We start from the raw sequence: 27,988 nt of genomic DNA, 5'->3' as shown, positions 1-27,988 counted from the left end.
TAGGTGTAGAAGTGGTGCAGAAATTTTGCTATAAAAATGCATCAAAAGCTCATTGTGGGAACATAGCCTTTGGCCGCAACATTTCTTCCAAACGCCACACCTTTTTCATCAAGTTCACACTTGACTGGTACAGCACAGAAGGGTCCACCAATACTCCTGAATTCTGATGCATTTATTGTGATAAAATCCTCCCCATTGTGCTCAGACAAATTAGAATTTTAGAATTTTTGTTTCTCCAGACTCTAGTGCTTTCCCTCTATCCTTACATTGAGTATGTGTGTTATCTTTTTATGTATCGCTTATTTCATAAGTATTCTGATACGAATATGTGGATGGAGCTAGTTCAATATGGCGTCAACTATAATTTTTATTGAGACGTATTGGAACTTTCATTATGCAATTCCTTTTGTCACCACTTGAGGGAATGTTCCCAATTAGTTTATTATTATTGCACTGCAAACTTGCTGATTTTCTAAGTTATTTATTCAATGTGATTGTTCAATTTCTTATTTTTGATTGTTAAAATGATAAAAAATTTAATAAAAACTGCCGATGTAAAAAAAAAAATATTTCTGTCTGAAAGATGCGAATACAATTGAACACTGTGGTACCGGGACTGGGGCAGAGCAGCGCTTGTCAGTTCCAACCCTGATGTGCAGCGGTGTGATGACCAGCACTGATGTGCAGCTGTGTAATGATGTCAGAACGCTGTTGACTTCATCACACTGCTACCGAAGCCACAAAGGCAGTGGAGTGGACAAGTCGGGCACCGATAAGCTCTCCATTTAGGAGCTGAAAATTAAATGTACTATTGTTTTAGATGTCGGGGGAGAGTTGTGATACTATTTTTTAATACACTTTTCCACCTGCTTGTTTTTTCTCTTCCCCCCCCCCCCCTTTCTTTGATTGACAGCTCTGGCTTCATAGAGCCAGAGAAGGGTGGAGATAGATGCAAAACAAGCAGGTGGGAAGGTTTATTGAAATTTGTCCACACCTTAGTTTACCAAGCGCTTGTCCTTGGATTAAACAGTCATTCTGTTCTGAAATAGTTCCTTTAAGAAATAAAAGTCATGTAGGCTAGTGGTACATTTCATGTTTTAATTTTTTTTTACGAATGTTTATTTTACTTGCTTTTAACCTTTCAGGACCTGAAACAGCGCCTTGGCCACCGACTTCAGCTGACGGATTTATTAATTAAACCTGTGCAAAGAATAATGAAATATCAGCTACTTTTAAAGGTGAGACCTTGATACCATGGTATTAGAATGCTTATGGTTTATGTTCCATAACACATTAAACATAAGTTAATGTCATTAAACTCAATAAGAATATTTATGACACGTCTACAGAGAGTGTAGATGATCAATTTTACAAATAGTATTTTAATATAATCTCGTATCTCTAATTCTGCTGGAGCTCCTCCATCACCTTTTGAACAAAATAACTGTTGATAAAGAAATCGCAACTTTTGTATCCTAATGTTGTATGTTTATGTATGTCAGTTTGCACTGAATACATATCTACGTGTGTGTGTGTGTGTGTGTATATATATATATATATATATATAGTGAGGCAGTGACCCCAGTTACAGCTAGGGGGCACTGTATGTTCTCCCCAGTTGAAGGCGTAGTTATGATTGCAATAGTGAAGAAGTAGCCAATGTCACAGGTAGGGGTCGCTGTTTGTTCTCCCCAGGATGTGCATGGGAGCATATGAAGTCCATAGGTATGCATGGCAGTCACGGGCGTAGCGGTGACTATATATATATACATACAGTACAGACCAAAAGTTTGGACACCTTCTCATTTAAAGATTTTTCTGTATTTTCATGACTATGAAAATTGTACATTCACACTGAAGGCATCAAAACTATGAAATAACACATGTGGAATTATATACTTAACAAAAAAATGTGAAACAAAATAAAATATGTCTTATATTCTAGGTTCTGCAAAGTAGCCACCTTTTACTTTGATGACAGCTTTGCACACTCTTGACATTCTCTTCATGAGCTTTAAGAGGTAGTCACCGTGAATGGTCACACTCTTGACATTCTCTTCATGAGCTTTAAGAGGTAGTCACCGTGAATTGTCTTCTAACAAACTTGAAGGAGTTCCCAGAGATGCTTAGCACTTGTTGGTCCTTTTGCCTTCACTCTGCGGTCCAGCTCACCCCAAAGCATCTCGATTGGGTTCAGGTCTGGTGACTATGGAGGCCAGGTCATCTGGCGTAGCACCCCATCACTCTCCTTCTTGGTCAAATAGCCCTTACACAGCCTGGAGGTGTGTTTGGGGTCATTGTCCTGTTGAAAAATAAATGATAGTACAATTAAACGCAAACCGGAATAGCATGCCGCTGCAAGATGCTGTGGTAGCTATGCTGGTTCAGCATGCCTTCAATTTTGAATAAATCCTCAACAGTGTTACCAGCAAAGCACCCCCACACCATCACATCTCCTCCTCCATGCTTTACGGTGGGAGCCAGGCATGTAGAGTTCATCCGTTCACTTTTTCTGTGTCGCACAAAGACACATTGGTTGGAGCCAAAGATTTCAAATTTGGACTAATCAGACCAAATCACAGATTTCCACTGGTCTAATGTCCATTCCTTGTGTTCTTTAGCCCAAACAAGTCTCTTCTGCTTGTTGCCTGTCCTTAGCAGTGGTTTCCTAGCAGCTATTTTACCATGAAGGCCTGCTGCACAAAGTCTTCTCTTAACAGTTGTTGTAGAGATGTGTCTGCTGCTAGAACTCTGTGTGGCATTGACCGGGTCTCTAATCTGAGCTGCTGTTAACCTGTGATTTCTGAGGCTGATGACTCGATTAATCTTATCCTCAGAAGCAGAGGTGACTCTTGGTCTTCCTTTCTTGGGGCGGTCCTCATGTGAGCCAGTTTCTTTGTAGCACTTGATGGTTTTTGCAACTGCACTTGGGGACACTTTCAAAGTTTTCCCAACTTTTCGGACTGACTGACCTTTATTTCTTAAAGTAATGATGGCCACTCGTTTTTCTTTACTTAGCTGCTTTTTTTCTTGCCATAATACAAATTCTAACAGTCTATTCAGTAGGACTATCAGTTGTGTATCCACCAGACTTCTGCACAACACAACTGATGGTCCCAACCCCATTTATAAGGCAAGAAATCCCACTTATTAAACCTGACAGGGCACACCTGTGAAGTGAAAACCATTTCCGGTGACTACCTCTTGAAGCTCATCAAGAGAATGCCAAGAGTGTGCAAAGCAGTCATCAAAGCAAAAGGTGGCTACTTTGAAGAACCTAGAATATAAAACATATTTTCAGTTGTTTCACACTTTTTTGTTAAGTATATAATTCCACATGTGGTAATTCATAGTTTTGATGCCTTCAGTGTGAATGTACAATTTCCATAGTCATGAAAATACAGAAAAATCTTTAAATGAGAAGGTGTGTACAAACTTTTGGTCTGTACTGTATGTGTGTGTGTGTATATATATATATATATATATATATATATATATATATATATATATATATATATAGATACATACATACATTTTTATATCACAGTTTTGCTCAAAAGTTTACATACCCTGGCAGAATTTTTGCTCTCTTGGCCTTTTTTCAGAGAATATAAATGATAACACCAAAACTTTTTCTCCACTCATGGTTAGTGGATGGGTGAAGCCATTTATTATCAAGCTACTATGTTTTCTCTTTTAAAATCATAATCACAACCCAAAACATCCAAATGACCCTGATCAAAAGTTCACATACCCCATTTATTAATACCGGGTAACATCAATGACGGCTTGAAGTATTTTGTGGTAGTTGTGGATGAGGTTTTTTATTTTCTCAGATGGTAAACTGCCCAGACTTCTTGGCAAAAAGCCTCCAGTTCCTGTAAATTCCTGTGCTGTCTAGCATGAACTGCGCACTTGAGATCTCCTCCAGGTGGCTCAATGATATTGAGGTCAGGAGACTGAGATGGCCACTCCAGAACCTTCCCTTTGTTCTCCTTTAGCCAATGACAGGTCAACATGCCCTTGTGTTTTGGATCATTGTCATGTTGGAACGTCCAAGTACGTCCCATGCGCAGCTTCCTGGCTAATTAGTGCAACTTTGCCTCCAGTATTTGCTGATAACGTGCTGCATTCATCTTTCCCTCAACTTTGACCAAATTTCCTGTGCCTTTGTAGCTCACACAACCCCAAAACATCAGCGATCCACCTCCGTGCTTTACAGTAGGAATGGTGTTCCTTTCATCATAGGCCTTGTTGACCTCTCTCCAAATGTAACGTTAATGGTTGTGGTCAAAAAGTTCAATTTTGGTCTTTGTGCTGTTTTGCATACTGTTGGCAAGATACTTTGTGGCATTTGCACAGTAATGCCTTTCTCTGGTGACTCAACCATGCAGCTCATTTTTTTCACGTGCCTCCTTATTGTGCATCTTGCAACAGCCACACCACTAGTTTTCAGAAAGTCCTGTATTTCAGCTGATGTTATTTCTGTTTTTTTCTTTGCATCCCGAACAATGTTCCTGGCAGTTGTAGACAACATTTTTTTTGGTCTACCAGACCATGGTTTTGTTTTTACAGAGCCCCTGATTTTCCATTTGTTAATCACAGTTTGAATGCTGCTGACTGGCATTATCAATTCCTTGGATATCTTTTTGTATCCCTTTCCTGTTTTATACAGTTCAACTACCTTTTCCTTAGATCTGTTGACAATTTTTTTCCATTCTCCATGTCTCACAATCCAGAAACATCAGTGACTGGATGAAAGATGCAAGAGTCTGTGTGGTTCAAAGAAACTCACTCAGCTTTTATGCACACACGCTGATTACAAGCAAACAGGTCACAGATGAGGATGTTACCTTTAGTAGCCATTCAAACCCATTATACAGTTCAACTACCTTTTCCTTTGAAATAAGACAGAGTATTTGTTACGCCTTAGATTCCTCAAAGTACGCTCCTTTTCCTGTGATGACAATTTTACACCCCCTTAGTATTCTCTCAAGCAGCTTTATCAGAAGTCAGCTAGAATGCCTTCCAATGAACAGGTATGCCTCGTCAAGACTTAATTTGTGTAATTGCCAACCTTCAGAAAGTGTTTCCGACCATCAGGTGAGTTTTGCGGAGGCATTGTTGTCACACAGTTCAATACAGTGCTGATCCCTATTGCATAACTGTTCTAAGCCAGAATGTTAAGTAAAGAGAAACTACGATCTTTCATTACTTTAAGACATGAAGGTCAGTTAATCTGAAAAATTGCAGTGGCATGCCATCTTATCTGGTTTGTGGTTAAGGTACCTTCACATTAAGCGACGCTGCAGCAATACAGACAACGATGCCGATCGCTGCAGCGTCGCTGTTTGGTCACTGGAGAGCTGTCACACAGACCGCTCTCCAGCGACCAACGATGCCAAGGTCCCCAGGTAACCAGGGTAAACATCGGGTTACTAAGCGCAGGGCCGCGCTTAGTAACCCAATGTTTACCCTGGTTACCAGTGTAAAATGTAAAAAAAAGAAACACTACATACTCACCTTCGCATCCCCCGGCGTCCGCTTCCCTGCACTGACTGTGAGTGCCGGCCCTAACAGCAGAGCGATGACGTCACCGCTGTGCTGTGCTTTCACTTTACGGCCGGCGCTCAGTCAGTGTGGGAAGCGGACGCCGGGGGATGCGAAGGTGAGTATGTACTGTTTGTTTTTTTTACATTTTACACTGGTAACCAGGGTAAACATCGGGTTACTAAGCTTGGCCCTGCGCTTAGCAACCCGATGTTTACCCTGGTTACCAGTGTAAAACATCGCTGGCATCGTTGCTTTTGGTGTCAAACGACGATACACGCCGGTCTGACGACCAAATAAAGTTTTGAACTTTCTTCAACGACCAGCGATATCACAGCAGGATCCTGATCGCTGCTGCCTGTGACACTCAACGATATCGCTATCCAGGACGCTGCAATGTCACGGATCGCTAGCGATATCGTTTAGTGTGAAGGTACCTTTAGAGGGACCATCATTTATGTTGCAACAGGATAATGACACAAGCACATCTTGAGGCAATATAAGGGCTCTATGACCAAGAGGGAGAGGGATGGAGTGCTTTGTTAGATGACATGACCTCCATAATCACCAGACTACAACTCAGTTAAGATGGTTTGGGATGCGTTGGACTGTAGCATCATGGCAAATGATCCAGCAAATGCTCAGCACCTCTGGGAACTTCCTCAATACTGTTGGAAAGGCTTCCTAGGTGACTAAGTGATAAAACTACTTGAGAGAATGTAAAGGGTCTGTGCACACATTGTGGATTTGGCTGCGGTTCAGCAGCGAATTTGACGCTGCGGATTCGCAGCAGTTTTCCACACGGTTTACAGTATCATGTAAACCTATGGAAAACTAAATCCGCAGTGCGGAAAATTCAGCGCGGAAACGCTGAGGTTTATTTTCTGCAGCATGTCAATTCTTTGCGTGGATTCCACAGCGTTTTACACCTATTCCTTAATAGGAATCCGCAGGTGTAAAAACGCAGGTGAAATCCACACAAAAACCGAGGTAAATCCGCAGGGAAAACGCAGGGCATTTTACCTGTGGATTTTTCTGAATCTGCGCAGAAAAATCCGCACACGAATCCACAACATGTGCACAGGGGGTAAAGCTGTCATTAGATTAAAATGGGTTACTTTGAGGAATCTAAAATTTAACACATATTCTGGTTTGTTTCACACTTGTTTCATTAGTGTTTGTTACCATGTGTGTTTCATTCATGGTTTTGCTGCCTTCAGTCTGAATCTATAAAGTGCATATCACAATAAGACAAATGAACAGCATTGCATGAATATGGGTATCCAACCCCCAGTACAGTTTTAAATGAATACCATCATAGAGTTAGTAATGCTGTTCAATAAAATGGGTTGACTAGTCAAAGGTAGCGATGACCTTTTCATTGCTAACCTACCAGCTATTTCAAGCTTCAGAGGCCGTTGGTTGTAAATACTTTGAACGGAACTACAGAGCATGGCTCAATTTAGTATGTAGCAGCCATTTCCAGGTAATACCAAACAGATCTCATTTTTCTGAAGTAATATATTTTGGATTTAGTATTGTACACTGGAGATAAGAACTTAAAAAAATAAAAAAATGTTTTATGCAGATCTTTGGCCTTTTCATAATGATTTGCCCATTCTACATGTATAATGTTGTTGAAGGTACTCTTTAATATTAGATGGATGTTTTAAATTCTAAGTTAGTTATTACTTTTTTGTATTGTAGGATTTCCTGAAGTATTCGAAAAAAGCCTGTGTAAATGATGCAGAATTGGAGGTACTTTTTTTTTTGTGGAAAACTCGTTTTCTTTATAGTTATTATGTTGTTGATGATTATGTTGATTTGCATTTATTAGAATAAATACCACTAGGAGTATATTTTCATACATATGAAGAGAAAGAACTTCCTACTGCATCTGCTCACAGGCACCTTTCCCATTAAAGGGAATCTGTCAACAGATTTTTGCTACCTCATCTGGGAGCAGTGTAATGTAGGCAAAGAGAAGCTTAATCTAAGGATGTATCACTTAGTATACTGGTTGCAGCAGTGCTGATACAATCAGAGTTTTTAGATTTTGAATAAAGCAGAGCTGCAAAGCTGTACTCACCCCACAACACCAAGTTCATAGACAGGGGGAGGAGGAGTTGTGGGTCTTATGTAGTCCAGCAATGTTAATCTACTGTTTGGGCACACGGCAGGACTCGGAAGGAAAGGAGGGCCATTTCACTTTTTGAATGTAAAATTTGCTGGCATAATTTGCAGAGGCCATGTCATGTTCGGAGCACTCTGATGTGGCTAAACAGTGGAAACCCCCAACAAGTGACACCATTTTGGAAACTAGACCCCTTAGGGAACTTATCTAGATGTACCTTCAACCCACAGGTGCTTCACAGAAGTTTATAACATTAACCCCTTTCTGGCATATGACGTACTATCCCGTTGAGGTGGTATGGGCCCGTATGACCACCAACGGGATAGTACGTCATCACCGATCAGCCATGCTCACGGGAGGAGCGCGGCCGATCGGGGCCAGGTGTAAGCTGACTATCACAGCTGACATCCGGCACTATCTGCCAGAAGCAGTCACGGGCCGCTCCTGGCACTTTAACCCCCAGAACACTGCGATCAAACATGATTGCAGCGTTCTGGCAGCATAGGGAAGCATCGCGCAGGGAGGGTGCTCCCTGCGTGCTTTCCTGAGACCTACCTCCTGTCTCCTACCTCCTCCTCCGTGCAGGCCCCGGATCCAAAATGGCTGCGGGGCTCCTTCCGGGTCCTGGAGGGAGGCGGCTTGCAAGCACCTGCTAAGAGCAGGCGCCGGCAAGCCTCTCTGCAGTGCCTGTCAGATCGCTGATCTGACACAGTGCACTGCAAAGTGTCAGATCAACGATCTGACACTATATAGTCATGTCCCCCCGGAACAACGTAAACAAGTAAAAAAATATATATATATTTACATGTGTTAAAAAAAAAATCCTAAATAAAAGGAAAGACTAAAATATTGTTCCAATAAATTAATTTCTTTATCTAAATAAAAAAACAATAAAAGTACTCATATTTAGTATTTAGTTTTGCCGCATCCTTAATGACCCGACCTATAAAACTGTCCCACTAGTTAACCCCTTCAGTGAACACCGTAAAAATAAATAAACGAGGCAAAAAACACCGTCAACTCGTCCCACAAAAAACAAGAGATCACATGAATCTGTGGACAAAAAAATATGGAAAAATTATAGCTCTCAAAATGTGGAGACACAGAAACAATTTTTTTGCAAGAAAAAGCGTCTTTTAGTGTGTGGCAGCTGCCAATCATAAACATCCGCTAAAAAACCCGCTATAAAAGTAAATTAAACCCCCTTCATCAACCCCTCAGTTAGGTAAGAATAATAAAATTAAAAAAATGTATTTATTTCCATTTTCCCATTAGGGTTAGGGTTGGGGCCAAAGTTAGGGTTGGGGTTAAAGTTAGGGTTAGGGCTAAAGTTAGGGATGGGGCTAAAGTTAGGGATGGGGCTAAAGTTAGGGATAGGGTTTGGATTAGATTTACGGTTGGGATTAGGGTTAGGGGTGTGTCAGGGTTGGGGGTGTGGTTAGGGTTATGGTTGGGATTAGGGTTAGGGGTGTGTTGGAGTTAGGGGTGTGGGTAGGGTTGGGATTAGGGTTAGGGGTGTGGTTGGGATTAGGTTTAGGGGCGTTTTCAGGTTAGGGGTGTGGTTAAGGTTATGGTTGGTGTTGGGATTAGTGTTAGGGGTGTGTTTGGGTTAGGGTCTCAGTTAGAATTGGGGGTTTCCACTGTTTAGGCACATCAGGGGCTCTCCAAACGCGACATGGCGTCCTATCTCAATTCCAGCCAATTTTGCATTGAAAAGTCTAACGGCGCTCCTTTCCTGCGAGCTCTGCCATGCGCCCAAACAGTGGTTTACCCCCACACATGGGGTATCAGCATACTCTGGACAAATTGCATAACAACTTTTGGTGTCCAATTTCTTCTGTTACCCTTGGGAAAATAAAACAAATTGGAGCTGAATTAAATTTTTTGTGAAGAAAAATTAAATGTTCATTTTTTGTTAAACATTCCAAAAATTCCTGTGAAACACCTGAAGGGTTAATAAACTTCTTGAATGTGGTTTTGAGCACCCTGAGGGGTGCAGTTTTTAGAATAGTGTCACACTTGGGTATTTTCTATCATATAGACCCCGCAAAGTGACTTCAAATGTGATGTGGTCCCTAAATAAAATGGTGTTGTAAAAATGAGAAATTGCTGGTCAATTTTTAACCCTTATAACTCCCTAACTAAAAAAAATTTTGGTTCCAAAATTGTGCTGATGTAAAGTAGACATGTGGGAAATATTACTTATTAAGTATTTTGTGTGATATATCTCTTTGATTTAAGGGCATAAAATTAAAAGTTGGAAAATTGCAAAATTTTCAAAATTTTCGCCAAATTTCCATTTTTTTCATAAATAAATGCAGGTAATATCAAATAAATTTTACCACTATCATGAAGTACAATATGTCACGAGAAAACATTGTCAGAATCATCAGGATCCGTTGAAGCATTCCAGAGTTATAACCTCATAAAGGGACAGTAGTCAGAATTGTAAAAATTTGCCCGGTCATTAACGTGCAAACCACCCTTGGGGGTAAAGGGGTTAAGCTGTGAAAAATTAAAAAAAAATCACTTTTTTCCCAGATAAATCTTTTTCAGCTCCAAATTTGGCATTTTAGTAAAGGTAACAAAAGAAATTGCTCCATACAATTTGTTGTGTAATTTCTTCTGAGTGCGTAGATAGCCAATATGTGGAAGAAAACAACTTTTTGGGTGCACGACAGGGCTTGGAAGGAAAGGAGCGCTATTTGACTTTTTGCATGTAAAATATCTGGAATAATTAATTATCGGTTGACATGTCGCATTTGGAGAGCCCCTGATGTACCTATACAGGGGAAACCCCCACAAGTGACATCATTTTGGAAACTAGACCACTTAGGGAACTTATCTAGATGTGTATTGAGCACCTTGAACCCACAGGTGCTTCACAGAAGTTTATAATGTAGAGCCATGGAAATAAAAAAAAAATACCTTATTTATCCCAAATAAATCTTTTTTACCTCCATACTTTGTATTTTCTTAATGGTAACAGGTGAAATTGCTCCATACAATTCGTTGTGCAATTTCTTTTGCGTAAACCGATACCTCATATGTGGAGGAAAACAACTGCTTGGGCCTACGTCAGGGCTTGTAAGGATAGGATCGTCATTTGACTTTTTTAATGCAAAATTTGATGGAATAATTAGCGGACACCATGTCGTGTTTGGAGAGCCCCTGATGTGCCTAAACAGTGGAAACCTCCCCAAATGACACCATTTTGGAAACTAGACCCTTTTGGGACCTTATCTAGATGTGTATTCAGCACCCTGAATCCCATGGTGCTTCACAGAAGTTTATATAATGTTAAGGCCTGAAAATAAAAAAATAACATTTTTCCCCACAAAAATATTTTTTAGCTACAAATTTTGTATTTACAGAAGGGCAAAATAAGAACATGGACCCCAAGGTTTGTTGTACAATTTCAGCGAAACCCCATGTGGTTGAAATCTACTTTTGAGGCACAGTGCAAAGCTCAGAAGGGAAGTAGCACCATATTACAGTGCAGATTTTACTGTTTTATTTTATTACTTTGTTTTATTGTTTGAGGGTGCCATGTTACACAGGCAGAGCCCCTGAGGTGCCAGAACAGCAGAACCCCCATAAGGGACCCCATTTTGAAAATTATAACCACTTAGGAATTTATCTACAGATGTAGTGACGATTTTGACTCCATCAGTGTTTTCCAGAAACAGGCAGCAGTGGAAGTTGCGGAGTGAAAATTGCACACTGCCGTTTTAGTGACCAGTACATTATACCCAACTCATGCTTCTGGAGATATGCACCTATAAATTATGCGGGCTCTCATCACTACAGAAATGCCAAACATGTGGGTGCTAAATGTTGTTTAGGCACACTGGAGCTCAGAAGGGATGAGGGGCATTTGGATTTGGGAGCAGAGAATTTGCTGAATTTCTTTTGGGGAGCGAGTAGCCATTTCACTTTTCCAGAAACTTTGTACTACCAGTAACGTGGATGCCCCCTATATTTCTATTAACAGATGACAGATCTGAGTGAGGGCATGCGTTTTTGTGGATTGAGTTGAAGTTTTGATTAGGAACATTTTACATAACGTTTCGGATCACATTTATCTGGCGCTCTACGCTGAGCACTTTGGGGTTTCCAACTAAATCTCCGAGCTACGTGACAGATGAAACCCCCGATGGATCCAATCACTATAATGAGTCAGCAGAGTTACTCTGGACTCCGTCTGTCTTTTTCAGAAGTGCACAAAACTGTGGCTAGAGGCATTTTTATGCAGTCCTAAAAAGACAGACATAGGTCCTATGGCGTTCTCAGTGCCTCCATCTGCCTCATTATAGGGAATTTTCCACCAGGGCTGACTGTCATCAAGGCTTTCCTCTTCCTCAGCTGCAGACGCCTGCTCCTTTATGTGCGTCAAACTTTGCATCAGCAGACGCATTAGGGGGATGCTCATGCTTATTATGGCGTTGTCTGCACTAACCAGCCTTGTGCATTCCTCAAAACACTGAAGGACTTGACACAGGTCTTGTAGCTTCGACCACTGCACACCTGACAACTCCATGTCTGCCATCCAACTGCCTGCCCGTGTATGTGTATCCTCCCACAAAAACATAACAGCACGCCTCTGTTCGCACAGTCTCTGAAGCATGTGCAGTGTGGAGTTCCACCTTGTTGAAATGTCGATGATTAGGCGATGCTGGGGAAGGTTCAAAGACCGCTGATAGTTCTGCATACGGCTGGAGTGTACGGGCGAACGGCGGATATGCGAGCAAAGTCTGCGCACTTTGAGGAGCAGGTCGGGTAACCCCGGGTAACTTTTCAGGAAGCACTGCACCACCAGGTTTAAGGTGTGAGCCAGGCAAGGAATGTGTTTCAGTTGGGAAAGGGCTATGGCAGCCATGAAATTCCTTCCGTTATCACTCACAACCTTGCCTGCCTCAAGATGTACAGTGCCCAGCCATGACTGAGTTTCATTCAGCAAGAACTCGGACAGAACTTCCGCGGTGTGTCTGTTGTTGCCCAAACACTTCATTGCCAATACAGCCTGCTGACGCTTGCCACTAGCTGTCCCATAATGGCACACCTGGTGTGCAACAGTGGCAGCTGCGGATGGAGTGGATGTGCGACTGCGGTGTGTGGACGAGCTCTCGCTTCTGCATGAGGAGGAGGAAGAGGAGGAGGGGGTGCGAACGCCTACAGCCAACTCTTTCCTTGACCGTGGACTAGGCAAAACTGTCCCAATATTGCTGTCCCCTGTGGACCCTGCATCCACCACATTCACCCAGTGTGCCGTGATGGACACGTAACGTCCCTGGCCATGCCTACTGGTCCATGCATCTGTTGTCAGGTGCACCTTTGTAGTCACAGACTGCCTGAGTGCATGGACGATGCGGTCTTTAACATGCTGTTGGAGGGCTGGGATGGCTTTTCTAGAAAAGAAGTGCCGACTGGGTAGCTCGTAGCGTGGTACAGCATAGTCCATCAGCGCTTTGAAAGCTTCGCTTTCAACTAACCGGTAGGGCATCATCTCTAATGAGATTAGTCTAGCAATGTGGGCGTTCAAACCCTGTGTACGCGTATGCGAGGATGAGTACTTCCTTTTCCTAACAAGAGTCTCATGTAGGGTGAGCTGGACTGGAGAGCTGGAGATCGTGGAACTAGCAGTGGTGCCGGTGGACATGGCAGACTGAGAGAGGGTTGGAGATGGTATTCTTGCCGGTGCCCTACATGCAGTGTTTCCTACTGCAAACCTGGTGATTCCCTGACTGCTTTGGCCTGGCGACGAAAGCTGCACAGATACTGCCGGTGGTGCGGGAAATGGTGGGTTTACAGTGAGGGAAGGGATGTAGCGTTGCTGAATAGCTTCATTGGCCGAGGGTGCTGCAACCTTTAGGGACATTTGGTAGTTATTCCAGGCTTGCAAATGCATGGTGGATAAATGTCTATGCATGCAACTTGTATTTAGACTTTTAAGATTCTGACCTCTGCTTAAGGTAGTTGAACATTTTTGACAGATGACTTTGCGCTGATCATTTGGATGTTGTTTAAAAAAATGCCAGACTGCACTCTTTCTACTATCGGATAACTTTTCAGGCATTGCAGACTGAGCTTCTTTAACCGGATGGCCACGCTGTCCTCCAACAGGTTTTGGTTTTGCCACGCGTTTTTGGCCAGATACGGGCCCGGTAGATGGAACCTGTTGTGATGTTGATGCCTGCTGCGGCTCCTCCTCCTCCGCTTCTGAACTACTGCCGCCTGCACCCTGTTCCCCCAATGACTGCCAATCGGGGTCAACAACTGGGTCATCTATGACCTCCTCTTCTATGTCGTGTGCAACTTCGTCTGTGTCACCGTGTAAGCCGGTGGTATAGCGTTCGTGACGGGGCACCATAGTCTCCGCTGGGTTTGATTCTGCCTTAGTACACTGTGAGGGCAATGTTCTTGTCTGAGTCAAAGGAACAGCATAGTAATCTGGCTGTGGCTGTGCATCTGTGCACTCCATGTCCGATTCAACTTCTAATGGGCATGGCCTGTTAACTGTTTCACTGTCTAACCCAGGAACGGTATGTGTAAAGAGCTCCATGTTGTGTCGACTGACGCATCCTTCACTGTTGTTCTGGGTGAAGGACACAGGGAAGCGACTTGTTCCTGACCGGGAGCATCCATTGATGATGCACTGCTCTGACATTTGGCACTTTCCGAGGAGGAGGCGAAAGAGCTAGAGGCAGAGTGAGCAATGAAAGCCAATACTTGTTCCTCCTGCTCCGGCTTCAAAAGTGGTTTTCCTACTCCCAGAAAAGAGAGCGTTCGAGGCTTTGTGTAGGCAGATGATGTTTTTGGCTCAACAACTCGAAACTTAGGTGCTGTACTGCTTTTACCACGACCACCTGATGCTCCACCACCACTACCATCATTACCAGCTGACAATGACCGCCCACGGCCACGACCTCTTCCACTAGACTTCCTCATTGTTTGCAAAACGTAACCAAAGTAACGCTATTTGTTACTGTAAAACAACTTATAAGGTGAACTCAAACTTCTGTAGAATTTATATATACCTTTATAGGTGCCTGACACTGAAAGGAAAATCAGGCCCAATGTTACACACTCGGTTTTCTGTGCCCCAAAAATTTGAGACAGATGGCACACACAGGAGAAGCACTCAAGCAGACTTGCCAATATTTATCTCCCACTAATTTTTTTTTTTTTGAAAAGGGAGAATTTACCAAAAAAAAAAAAAAAAGCCAAGTATTACACACACACTGCTTTTCGGTGGGACACAATGAGAGACAGATGCCACACACAGGACTGGCACGGAGGCAGACTTGCCAATATTTATCTCCCACTAACTATTTTTTTTTTGAAAAGGGAGAATTTAACCCCCCCCCAAAAAAAAAGGACCAGTATTACACACTGCTTTTCGGTGGGACACAATGAGAGACAGATGCCACACACAGGACTGGCACGGAGGCAGACTTGCCAATATTTATCTCCCACTAACTATTTTTTTTTTGAAAAGGGAGAATTTAACCCCCCCCCCAAAAAAAAGGACCAGTATTACACACTGCTTTTCGGTGGGACACAATGAGAGACAGATGCCACACACAGGACTGGCACGGAGGCAGACTTGCCAATATTTATCTCCCACTAACTATTTTTTTTTTGAAAAGGGAGAATTTAGCCAAAAAAAAAAAAAGAACCAGTATTACACACTGCTTTTCGGTGGGACACAATGAGAGTGAGATGCCACCCACAGCAATGGCACGGAGGCAGACTTGCCAAGAGTTATCTCCCACTAACTTTTTTTTTGGAAAAGGGAGAATTTAGACAAAAAAAAAAAATGGCCAAGTATCACACAGTGGTTTTTTCGGTGCCACACAATGAGAGTGAGATGCCACCCACAGCAATGGCACGGAGGCAGACTTGCCAATATTTATCTCCCAATAACTATTTTTTTTTGAAAAGGGAGAATTTACCCCCCCCCACAAAAAAAAAGAACCAGTATTACACACTGCTTTTCGATGGGACACAATGAGAGACAGATGCCACACACAGGACTGGCACGGAGGCAGACTTGCCAAGATTTATCTCCCACTAACTTTTTTTTTTTTGAAAAGGGAGAATTTAACCAAAAAAAAAAAAAGGACCAGTATTACACACTGCTTTTCGGTGGGACAAAATGAGAGACAGATGCCACACACAGGACTGGCACGGAGGCAGACTTGCCAATATTTATCTCCCACTAACTATTTTTTTTTTGAAAAGGGAGAATTTACCAAAAAAAAACAAAAAGGCCCAGTATTATACACACACTGCTTTTCGGTGGGACACAATGAGAGACAGAAGCCACACACAGGACTGGCACGGAGGCAGACTTGCCAAGATTTATCTCCCACTAACTATTTTTTTTTGAAAAGGGAGAATTTAGCCAAAAAAACCCCAAAAAATGGCCAAGTATCACACAGTGGTTTTTTCGGTGCCACACAATGAGAGTGAGATGCCACCCACAGCAATGGCACGGAGGAAGACTTGCCAAGATTTATCTCCCACTAACTTTTTTTTTGGAAAAGGGAGAATTTTGACAAAAAAAAAAAAAAGGGCCAAGTATCACACAGTGGTTTTTTCGGTGCCACACAATGAGAGTGAGATGCCACCCACAGCAATGGCACGGAGGCAGACTTGCCAATATTTATCTCCCAATAACTTTTTTTTTTTTGAAAAGGGAGAATTTACCCCCCCCCCAAAAAAAAAGAACCAGTATTACACACTGCTTTTCGGTGGGACTCAATGAGAGACAGATGCCACACACAGGACTGGCACGGAGGCAGACTTGCCAAGATTTATCTCCCACTAACTATTTTTTTTTTGAAAAGGGAGAATTTAACCAAAAAAAAAAAAAAGGACCAGTATTACACACTGCTTTTCGGTGGGACACAATGAGAGACAGATGCCACACACAGGACTGGCACGGAGGCAGACTTGCCAAGATTTATCTCCCACTAACTATTTTTTTTTTGAAAAGGGAGAATTTACCAAAAAAAAAACAAAAAGGCCCAGTATTACACACACACTGCTTTTCGGTGGGACACAATGAGAGACAGAAGCCACACACAGGACTGGCACGGAGGCAGACTTGCCAAGATTTATCTCCCACTAACTATTTTTTTTTTGAAAAGGGAGAATTTAGCCAAAAAAAACAAAAAATGGCCAAGTATCACACAGTGGTTTTTTCGGTGCCACACAATGAGAGACAGATGCCACACACAGGACTGGCACGGAGGCAGACTTGCCAAGATTTATCTCCCACTAACTTTTTTTTTTTGAAAAGGGAGAATTTAGACAAAAAAAAAAAATGGCCAAGTATCACAGTGGTTTTTTCGGTGCCACACAATGAGAGTGAGATGCCACCCACAGCAATGGCACGGAGGCAGACTTGCCAATATTTATCTCCCTGCAGTTATCTCAGAAAAGTATGGCAGGCAGCTAGAAAAAGGACTGCTGCACACAAAAGTGTGGACAAACACACAAGATAGCTGTGCAGAAAGGAAGGAAATACAGGATTTGTGCTTTGAAAAAAGCAGTTGGTTTGCACAGCGTCGTACACACACAGGCACAGCAACGCAGCTATCAGGGTCAGGGAGCCTTCTAGGGCAGCCCAATGAGCGACAGCGCTGAGGAAAAAAAAATGTAGCTTCCACTGTCCCTGCAAACAAAAGGTGGTGTTGGACAGTGGAAATCGCTACAGCACAAGCGGTTTGCAGCTTTATGTACCCTGCCTATCACTATCCCTGCTTCTGAAGAAGCGGCAGCAACCTCTCCCTACACTCACATCAGCAGCAGTAAGATGGCGGTCGGTGGGAACGCCCCTTTATAGCCCCTGTGACGCCGCAGAAAGCAAGCCAATCACTGCAATGCCCTTCTCTAAGATGGTGGGGACTGAGATCTATGTCATCACGCTGCCCACACTCTGCGTCCACCTTCATTGGCTGAGAAATGGCGCTTTTAGCGTCATTGAAACGCGACTTTGGCGCGAAAGTCGCGTACCGCATGGCCGATGCAACGCTGGGATCGGCTCGGTTTCATGAGATGCCGACTTTGCCAAAAGTTGGCGACTTATGAAAATGAACGATCCGTTTCGCTCAACCCTAGTGATAACCCAAATCATGGTACAGCCTCGAGACTTGGGCAAGCCCACCACAAAATCCATCCAGACCATCTCCCAGGGCATGTCTGCCACCGGCAAGGGTTAAAGTAACCCAGCTGGCCGTTGTCGAGGAGACTTATTTTTGGCGCAGGAGACACACGCCCGAATATAATCTATGACGTCACAGACCGTATGCGGCCACCAATATGTCCTCGCCAGCAGCTCAGATGTCCTCTTTGTCCCAAAATGTCCATCCACCCTGGATGAATGAGCCCAAGAGAGAACCTTCGGTCGCAAATTAATAGGTACCAAAGTCTTGCCCGGATGCTCTGATTAGTCAACAAGTTCAAGTTATGCACAAGGGTATTTAAATAATCATAAATCATATAATGCCCCGTAAAAATTATTTTATTAGAAAAATATTTAAAATACCACCAACCTGTGGTACTCCCAAACAAAGACACAAAAAACACACCGTGACCAAACTGGTATGGGAACCTATTAAATCCTACACTGCTACCTGAGCTGGTGCCTGCCTACCTGCGGGGGTTGGCGCCCTAGGGGAAACGTTGTGGCGCCCCCACTCCACGGCGGCTGGCCCTGCGGTCCCTATTGAACCCTGCTGTCCGCCCAGGGTCCCACTGCCCGATAGCACCACTAAAGGAACCCCTCACTGCTAGACATAGATAAGTCCTGCACTTAAGGATTACTAAGCCCCACACCGTGCCATAAAAACAATAAGGAACATGTAGGAGATATATGTATATAGTGACGGTTAGCAATAAGCAGCCTTGGAGCCCCAGGCTTAAATGAACAATCAATGCTATTACCAATCTGCTGCATACATGCTGACAAAGATACACATAAATATGCTGGTGAGTATGCCTCCGGATAACATATGGCTAATTAATACTCAACCAGCCTCAGCATTCCGTCCACCTCTCCCCAGTACCGCCTCTATAACGCGTTTCGCCTCTTCGGCTCATCAGGAGGCCCTGATCCAACAACATGTGTCCCGATGGTATCCGATGCATATGAACCACCGATTCCATTACCTCTGATTTTAAAAGATCCGCCCGGATTGCGTCTCCGTCCCATTTCCGGTCTGCCTACGTCACCTCCGTATCTTTTAGGAGGCACATTGCGCAGAATCACACTGGCACGCAAGCCTGGGAGATGTGCTGCGCAAAATCCCCGTGACACGCAAAAACACCGTGGCACGCATGCAAGATCGCGCGATGTCAGAAGCAGTTCTCGCGCATGTCTACTGCCGCTCCTACTTACATGCAGAATCGCACGATATCATTGGCGGCTCTCGTGCATGTCTAGTATCGCACATACTCCTTCATATAAATCACGTGAGTAGCCCGGCTCATCGCGCCTGCGTATAGATAGCACGCATCATGCGCTCCAGCTATCCATTACCGGCTGGATACGCATCATTCAGCCCATTGAGCTTACATCCTACTGGACCAAATCATAAACTCCAGCTGGCCCAATGACTAGACTATAACAATGTAAGCCATCTCTTGAAAAAAATCATACCGGGTCACCACCTTTACATCTATTTTTAACCCAGGGGAAACCTATATCAGAGGATTTCTATTCACAGATAATCATAGCATACCAATCTATGCAGCACCCTATCCCAGGGTTGTCTCTTGAGGTGCAGACATGGCCCACAGTTTTTTATTTTCATGGAATATACAAAACCCCATTCCTTTCAAACAGATAAGATGGGAAATTAAAAGTGACTAGAGAAAAACTCATATCCCACACACCCACTTAAAGGAAGCAGGCAAAGGACAACTGTTCATTCAGCCCTTTAGGGGCCATAGCATCCATATGGAATGTCCACTCACATTCTCTCTGTAGAATTTTTCTATCAAAGTTGCCACCTCTTGGGCTGGGTTTCACCACCTAAGGCGGTACTGGGGAGAGGTGGATGGAATGCTGAGGCTGGATGAGTATTAATTAGCCATATGTTATCCGGAGGCATACTCACCAGCATATTTATGTGTATCTTTGTCAGTATGTATGCAGCAGATTGGTAATAGCCTTGATTGTTCATTTAAGCCTGGGGCTCCAAGGCTGCTTAATGCTAACCGTCACTATATACATATCTCTCCTACATGTTCCTTATTGTTTTTATGGCACGGTGTGGGGCTTAGTAATCCTTAAGTGCAGGACTTATCTATGTCTAGCAGTGAGGGGTTCCTTTAGTGGTGCTATCGGGCAGTGGGACCCTGGGCGGACAGCAGGGTTCAATAGGGACCGCAGGGCCAGCCGCCGTGGAGTGGGGGCGCCACAACGTTTCCCCTAGGGCGCCAACCCCCGCAGGTAGGCAGGCACCAGCTCAGGTAGCAGTGTAGGATTTAATAGGTTCCCATACCAGTTTGGTCACGGTGTGTTTTTTGTCTTTGTTTGGGAGTACCACAGGTTGGTGGTATTTTAAATATTTTTCCAGATGCACTGATTCTAGCAACACCGGAGCTATGGTTCTCAGGCTCTCAGAAGGGACAATAAGCCGAGGCTCCTCTTCCTCCTCCTCAGAAGACACAACGGAGCGAGAGAGGGCATCAGCACGAATGTTCTTCTCCCCAGCGAGATAATTGAGGGTGAAGTGGAACCAGGAGAAGAACAAGGACCATCTGGCCTGACGAGAATTTAGCCGCTGGGCTGTTTGTAAATAAACCAAATTTTTGTGGTCCGTAAAGACTTGAAAGGGAAAGCGAGCCCCCTCCAAAAGATGTCTCCACTCCGAGAAGGCTAACTTGATTGCTAGCAACTCCCTGTCCCCGATGGAATAATTTCTCTCCGCTGGTGTGAAGGTCTTAGAGAAAAAGAAGCAAGGATGCTTCCGACCTTGAGCATCCTTTTGGAAGAGGACTGCTCCAGCACCAAGGGATGAGGCATCCACCTCCATTATAAACGGCTTATCAACATCGGGACGATGTAGGATGGGAGTGCAAGCAAAATGAGACTTAATAGAAGAGAAAGCCTTGGAGACCTCTTCAGACCACAATTTGGGATTGTGTTATGGTTCTCAATGGCAAGAGAACATAGCCCAGCAAACATAAGAACTAGCTCTTGGAAGGATGGAAACTAAACTGACCATGAACTAAACCTGCCGCACAACTAACAGTAGCCGGGTAGCGTTGCCTACGTTTTTTATCCCTAGACGCCCAGCGCCGGCCGGAGGACTAACTAATCCTGGCAGAGGAAAATATAGTCCTGGCTCACCTCTAGAGAAATTTTCCCGATAGGCAGACAGAGGCCCCCACATATATTGGCGGTGATTTTAGATGAAATGACAAACGTAGTATGAAAATAGGTTTAGCAAAATTGAGGTCCGCTTACTAGATAGCAGGAAGACAGAAAGGGCACTTTCATGGTCAGCTGAAAACCCTATCAACACACCATCCTGAAATTACTTTAAGACTCTGGTATTAACTCATAACATCAGAGTGGCAATTTCAGATCACAAGAGCTTTCCAGACACAGAAACGAAACTACAGCTGTGAACTGGAACAAAATGCAAAAAACAAACAAGGACAAAAGTCCGACTTAGCTGGTAGTTGTCTAGTAGCAGGAACATGCACAGAAAGGCTTCTGATTACAATGTTGACCGGCATGGAAGTGACAGAGGAGCAAGGTTAAATAGCGACTCCCACATCCTGATGGAAGCAGGTGAACAGAGGGGATGATGCACACCAGTTCAATTCCACCAGTGGCCACCGGGGGAGCCCAAAATCCAATTTCACAACAGTACCCCCCCCCCTCAAGGAGGGGGCACCGAACCCTCACCAGAACCACCAGGGCGATCAGGATGAGCCCTATGAAAGGCACAGACCAGATCGGAGGCATGAACATCAGAGGCAGTCACCCAAGAATTATCCTCCTGACCGTATCCCTTCCATTTGACCAGATACTGGAGTTTCCGTCTGGAAACACGGGAGTCCAAGATTTTTTCCACAATGTACTCCAACTCGCCCTCAACCAACACCGGAGCAGGAGGCTCAACGGAAGGCACAACCGGTACCTCATACCTGCGCAACAATGACCGATGAAAAACATTATGAATAGAAAAAGATGCAGGGAGGTCCAAACGGAAGGACACAGGGTTAAGAATCTCCAATATCTTGTACGGCCCGATGAACCGAGGCTTAAACTTAGGAGAAGAAACCCTCATAGGGACAAAACGAGAAGACAACCACACCAAGTCCCCAACACAAAGCCGAGGACCAACCCGACGCCGGCGGTTGGCAAAAAGCTGAGTCTTCTCCTGGGACAACTTCAAATTGTCCACTACCTGCCCCCAAATCTGATGCAACCTCTCCACCACAGCATCCACTCCAGGACAATCCGAAGATTCCACCTGACCAGAAGAAAATCGAGGATGAAACCCCGAATTACAGAAAAAAGGAGACACCAAGGTGGCAGAGCTGGCCCGATTATTGAGGGCAAACTCCGCTAAAGGCAAAAAAGCAACCCAATCATCCTGATCTGCAGACACAAAACACCTCAAATATGTCTCCAAGGTCTGATTCGTCCGCTCGGTCTGGCCATTAGTCTGAGGATGGAAAGCAGACGAGAAAGACAAATCTATGCCCATCCTAGCACAGAATGCTCGCCAAAATCTAGACACGAATTGGGTTCCTCTGTCAGAAACGATATTCTCCGGAATACCATGCAAACGGACCACATCTTGAAAAAACAGAGGAACCAACTCGGAAGAAGAAGGCAACTTAGGCAGGGGAACCAAATGGACCATCTTAGAGAAACGGTCACACACCACCCAGATGACAGACATCTTCTGAGAAACAGGAAGATCCGAAATAAAATCCATCGAGATGTGCGTCCAGGGCCTCTTCGGGATAGGCAAGGGCAACAACAATCCACTAGCCCGAGAACAACAAGGCTTGGCCCGAGCACAAACGTCACAAGACTGCACAAAGCCTCGCACATCTCGAGACAGGGAAGGCCACCAGAAGGACCTTGCCACCAAATCCCTGGTACCAAAGATTCCAGGATGACCTGTCAACGCAGAAGAATGAACCTCAGAAATGACTCTACTGGTCCAATCATCAGGAACAAACAGTCTACCAGGTGGGCAACGATCAGGTTTATCCGCCTGAAACTCCTGCAAGGCCCGCCGCAGGTCTGGAGAAACGGCAGACAATATCACTCCATCCTTAAGGATACCTGTAGGTTCAGAGTTACCAGGGGAGTCAGGCTCAAAACTCCTAGAAAGGGCATCCGCCTTAACATTCTTAGAACCCGGCAGGTAGGACACCACAAAATTAAACCGAGAGAAAAACAACGACCAGCGCGCCTGTCTAGGATTCAGGCGTCTGGCGGACTCAAGATAAATTAGATTTTTGTGGTCAGTCAATACCACCACCTGATGTCTAGCCCCCTCAAGCCAATGACGCCACTCCTCAAAAGCCCACTTCATGGCCAAAAGCTCCCGATTCCCAACATCATAATTCCGCTCGGCGGGCGAAAATTTACGCGAGAAAAAGGCACAAGGTCTCATCACGGAACAATCGGAACTTCTCTGCGACAAAACTGCCCCAGCTCCGATTTCAGAAGCGTCAACCTCAACCTGAAAAGGAAGAGCAACATCAGGCTGACGCAACACAGGGGCGGAAGAAAAGCGGCGCTTAAGCTCCCGAAAGGCCTCCACAGCAGCAGGGGACCAATCAGCAACATCAGCACCCTTCTTAGTCAAATCAGTCAATGGTTTAACAACATCAGAAAAACCAGCAATAAATCGACGATAAAAGTTAGCAAAGCCCAAAAATTTCTGAAGACTCTTAAGAGAAGAGGGTTGCGTCCAATCACAAATAGCCTGAACCTTGACAGGATCCATCTCGATGGGAGAGGGGGAAAAAATATATCCCAAAAAGGAAATCTTTTGAACCCCAAAAACGCACTTAGAACCCTTCACACACAAGGAATTAGACCGCAAAACCTGAAAAACCCTCCTGACCTGCTGGACATGAGAGTCCCAGTCATCCGAAAAAATCAAAATATCATCCAGATACACAATCATAAATTTATCCAAATAATCACGGAAAATGTCATGCATAAAGGACTGAAAGACTGAAGGGGCATTTGAAAGACCAAAAGGCATCACCAAATACTCAAAGTGGCCCTCGGGCGTATTAAATGCGGTCTTCCACTCATCCCCCTGCTTAATTCGCACCAAATTATACGCCCCACGGAGATCTATCTTAGAGAACCACTTGGCCCCCTTTATGCGAGCAAACAAATCAGTCAGCAGTGGCAACGGATATTGATATTTAACCGTGATTTTATTCAAAAGCCGATAATCAATACACGGTCTCAAAGAGCCATCTTTCTTAGCCACAAAGAAAAAACCGGCTCCTAAGGGAGATGACGAAGGACGAATATGTCCCTTTTCCAAGGACTCCTTTATATATTCTCGCATAGCAGCATGTTCAGGCACAGACAGATTAAATAAACGACCCTTAGGGTATTTACTACCCGGAATCAAATCTATGGCACAATCGCACTCCATTAAATAAACGACCCTTAGGGTATTTACTACCCGGAATCAAATCTATGGCACAATCGCACTCCCGGTGCGGAGGTAATGAACCAAGCTTAGGTTCTTCAAAAACGTCACGATATTCAGTCAAAAATTCAGGAATCTCAGAGGGAATAGATGATGAAATGGAAACCACAGGTACGTCCCCATGCGTCCCCTTACATCCCCAGCTTAACACAGACATAGCTTTCCAGTCAAGGACTGGGTTATGAGATTGCAGCCATGGCAATCCAAGCACCAACACATCATGTAGGTTATACAGCACAAGAAAGCGAATAATCTCCTGATGATCCGGATTAATCCGCATAGTTACTTGTGTCCAGTATTGTGGTTTATTACTAGCCAATGGGGTGGAGTCAATCCCCTTCAGGGGTATAGGAGTTTCAAGAGGCTCCAAATCATACCCACAGCGTTTGGCAAAGGACCAATCCATAAGACTCAAAGCGGCGCCAGAGTCGACATAGGCATCCGCGGTAATAGATGATAAAGAACAAATCAGGGTCACAGATAGAATAAACTTAGACTGTAAAGTGCCAATTGAAACAGACTTATCAAGCTTCTTAGTACGCTTAGAGCATGCTGATATAACATGAGTTGAATCACCGCAATAGAAGCACAACCCATTTTTTCGTCTAAAATTCTGCCGTTCACTTCTGGACAGAATTCTATCACATTGCATATTCTCTGGCGTCTTCTCAGTAGACACCGCCAAATGGTGCACAGGTTTGCGCTCCCGCAGACGCCTATCGATCTGGATAGCCATTGTCATGGACTCATTCAGACCCGCAGGCACAGGGAACCCCACCATAACATCCTTAATGGCATCAGAGAGACCCTCTCTGAAATTCGCCGCCAGGGCGCACTCATTCCGCTGAGTAAGCACAGCCCATTTACGGAATTTCTGGCAGTATATTTCAGCTTCGTCTTGCCCCTGAGATAGGGACATCAAGGCCTTTTCCGCCTGAAGCTCTAACTGAGGTTCCTCATAAAGCAACCCCAAGGCCAGAAAAAACGCATCCACATTGAGCAACGCAGGATCCCCTGGAGCCAATGCAAAAGCCCAATCCTGAGGGTCGCCCCGGAGCAAGGAAATCACAATCCTGACCTGCTGAGCAGGATCTCCAGCAGAGCGAGATTTCAGGGACAAAAACAACTTGCAATTATTTTTGAAATTTTGAAAGCAAGATCTATTCCCCGAGAAAAATTCAGGCAAAGGAATTCTAGGTTCAGATATAGGAACATGAACAACAAAATCTTGTAAATTTTGAACTTTCGTGGTGAGATTATTCAAACCTGCAGCTAAACTCTGAATATCCATTTTAAACAGGTGAACACAGAGCCATTCCAGGATTAGAAGGAGAGAGAGAGAGAGAAAGGCTGCAATATAGGCAGACTTGCAAGAGATTCAATTACAAGCACACTCAGAACTGAAGGGAAAAAAAAAAAAAAAAAAAATCTTCAGCAGACTTCTCTTTTCTCTCCTTTCTCTGTCAATTAATTTAACCCTTTTTGGGCCGGTCAAACTGTTATGGTTCTCAATGGCAAGAGAACATAGCCCAGCAAACATAAGAACTAGCTCTTGGAAGGATGGAAACTAAACTGACCATGAACTAAACCTGCCGCACAACTAACAGTAGCCGGGTAGCGTTGCCTACGTTTTTTATCCCTAGACGCCCAGCGCCGGCCGGAGGACTAACTAATCCTGGCAGAGGAAAATATAGTCCTGGCTCACCTCTAGAGAAATTTCCCCGATAGGCAGACAGAGGCCCCCACATATATTGGCGGTGATTTTAGATGAAATGACAAACGTAGTATGAAAATAGGTTTAGCAAAATTGAGGTCCGCTTACTAGATAGCAGGAAGACAGAAAGGGCACTTTCATGGTCAGCTGAAAACCCTATCAACACACCATCCTGAAATTACTTTAAGACTCTGGTATTAACTCATAACATCAGAGTGGCAATTTCAGATCACAAGAGCTTTCCAGACACAGAAACGAAACTACAGCTGTGAACTGGAACAAAATGCAAAAAACAAACAAGGACAAAAGTCCGACTTAGCTGGGAGTTGTCTAGTAGCAGGAACATGCACAGAAAGGCTTCTGATTACAATGTTGACCGGCATGGAAGTGACAGAGGAGCAAGGTTAAATAGCGACTCCCACATCCTGATGGAAGCAGGTGAACAGAGGGGATGATGCACACCAGTTCAATTCCACCAGTGGCCACCGGGGGAGCCCAAAATCCAATTTCACAACAGGATTGGCTACCAAGGTGTAATAATTATAGGGGATAACTCAGGAGACTCTTTGCATGGAACAAGACAACTACAGGACACAGTTTTATAAGTGGTAAAGTCTATATTATCACACGGTGATTCAAACAGGTGCAGAGAGAAACTCAAATCCACAACACTTGGAGTAAATATTAAATGCAGCTTAGCAGTCTATAGGAAACTTCAGAGGAAAATGCAATCACGCAGAAAGTCTATGAAGCACAATTATTCTTGAGGATACTTGACACGAATAAGTCCTTGCTTAGTCCAAAACACAGATAGATATGCTTATAAGGCAGTTCAAATAATATCTTAGCTCAACCAGGGAGGCCTGGTTATTAGTCTCAGGTTCAAGCAGAGCAGCAACAGCTTACATGTCCAGCAAATGCAGATGGAAGTAAACACGAGCAGCAGATGAAGGAGGATTACTGGAAACTTGTGTATGCAGCAGGAACTCAGAGCAGAGTAGCAGGATAACCCCACAGGTTCACAGGAGCAGGTATATAGCCAGGGAGTAACCAGAGGTCAGGAGCTGGATGCAAGGCAGAATACTCTAGCACAGACTTAAGGCTGGGGTGGAGTTTTATAGCAGGAAGACACAGTGCACATGAGACCAAAGACGCCATCTTGGAAAAGGGCAGTAATGCACAAAAGGTAATAAAGAATGTTCAGAGTCCTGACACAAGGGAACTACCAAAGTTGAGAAGTGGGGAATGAACTGTCGATAGTAATTAATGAACCCCATAAAGCACTGCATCGCTTTAAGAGAATGGGGTTCTTGCCAGTCCATCACAGCCTGTAGTTTGGCGGGATGAATAAGCCAATCCCTGGGCGGAGATGATATAGCCCAGGAAAGGTAAAGAATCCTGCTCAAACATACACTTCTCCAACTTTGCATAGAGGGAATTTGCCCGTAAGAGGTCGAAGACTCTGCCAACATCTCTCCGGTGGGAGTCAATATCTGGAGAGAAGATGAGAATATCATCCAGATAGACTACGTCCGAGGTGGAGAGCATATCCCGGAAGATTTCATTAACAAAGTCTTGGAAAACGGCTGGGGCATTACAGAGCCCGAAGGGCATCACCAGATATTCATAGTGCCCATCCCTGGTATTAAAAGCCATCTTCCATTCATCCCCCTCACGGATGCGAATCAGGTTATAAGCACCCCGCAGATCTAATTTGGTAAATACCCTTGCTCCCCGTAGTCTATCAAAGAGCTCCGAAATCAGGGGCAATGGGTACTTATTCTTAATGGTGATGGCGTTAAGACCCCTGTAATCTATGCATGGTCGTAATTCTCCATTCTTCTTCTGCACGAAGAAGAACCC

The 27,988-nt window shown here is 44.2% G+C and overlaps 1 protein-coding gene across 1 annotated transcript in view; it reads left to right on the top strand.

Moving 5' to 3' along the window:
- The window catches only part of TRIO (trio Rho guanine nucleotide exchange factor), a 3,555,343-nt gene that overhangs the window by 3,164,842 nt on the left and 362,513 nt on the right, over positions 1 to 27,988 (top strand). Inside the window, 2 exon segments of the mRNA XM_077269474.1 lie at positions 1,146 to 1,238; positions 7,258 to 7,308. Of these exon segments, the coding sequence (XP_077125589.1) occupies positions 1,146 to 1,238; positions 7,258 to 7,308 (144 nt within the window).

Source organism: Ranitomeya variabilis, chromosome 6 (genome assembly GCF_051348905.1).
Source record: "Ranitomeya variabilis isolate aRanVar5 chromosome 6, aRanVar5.hap1, whole genome shotgun sequence".
Classification (NCBI taxonomy): domain Eukaryota; kingdom Metazoa; phylum Chordata; class Amphibia; order Anura; family Dendrobatidae; genus Ranitomeya; species Ranitomeya variabilis.
Note: the sequence above shows the minus strand (reverse complement) of the source record. Positions and strands in the feature narration are given on the sequence as shown.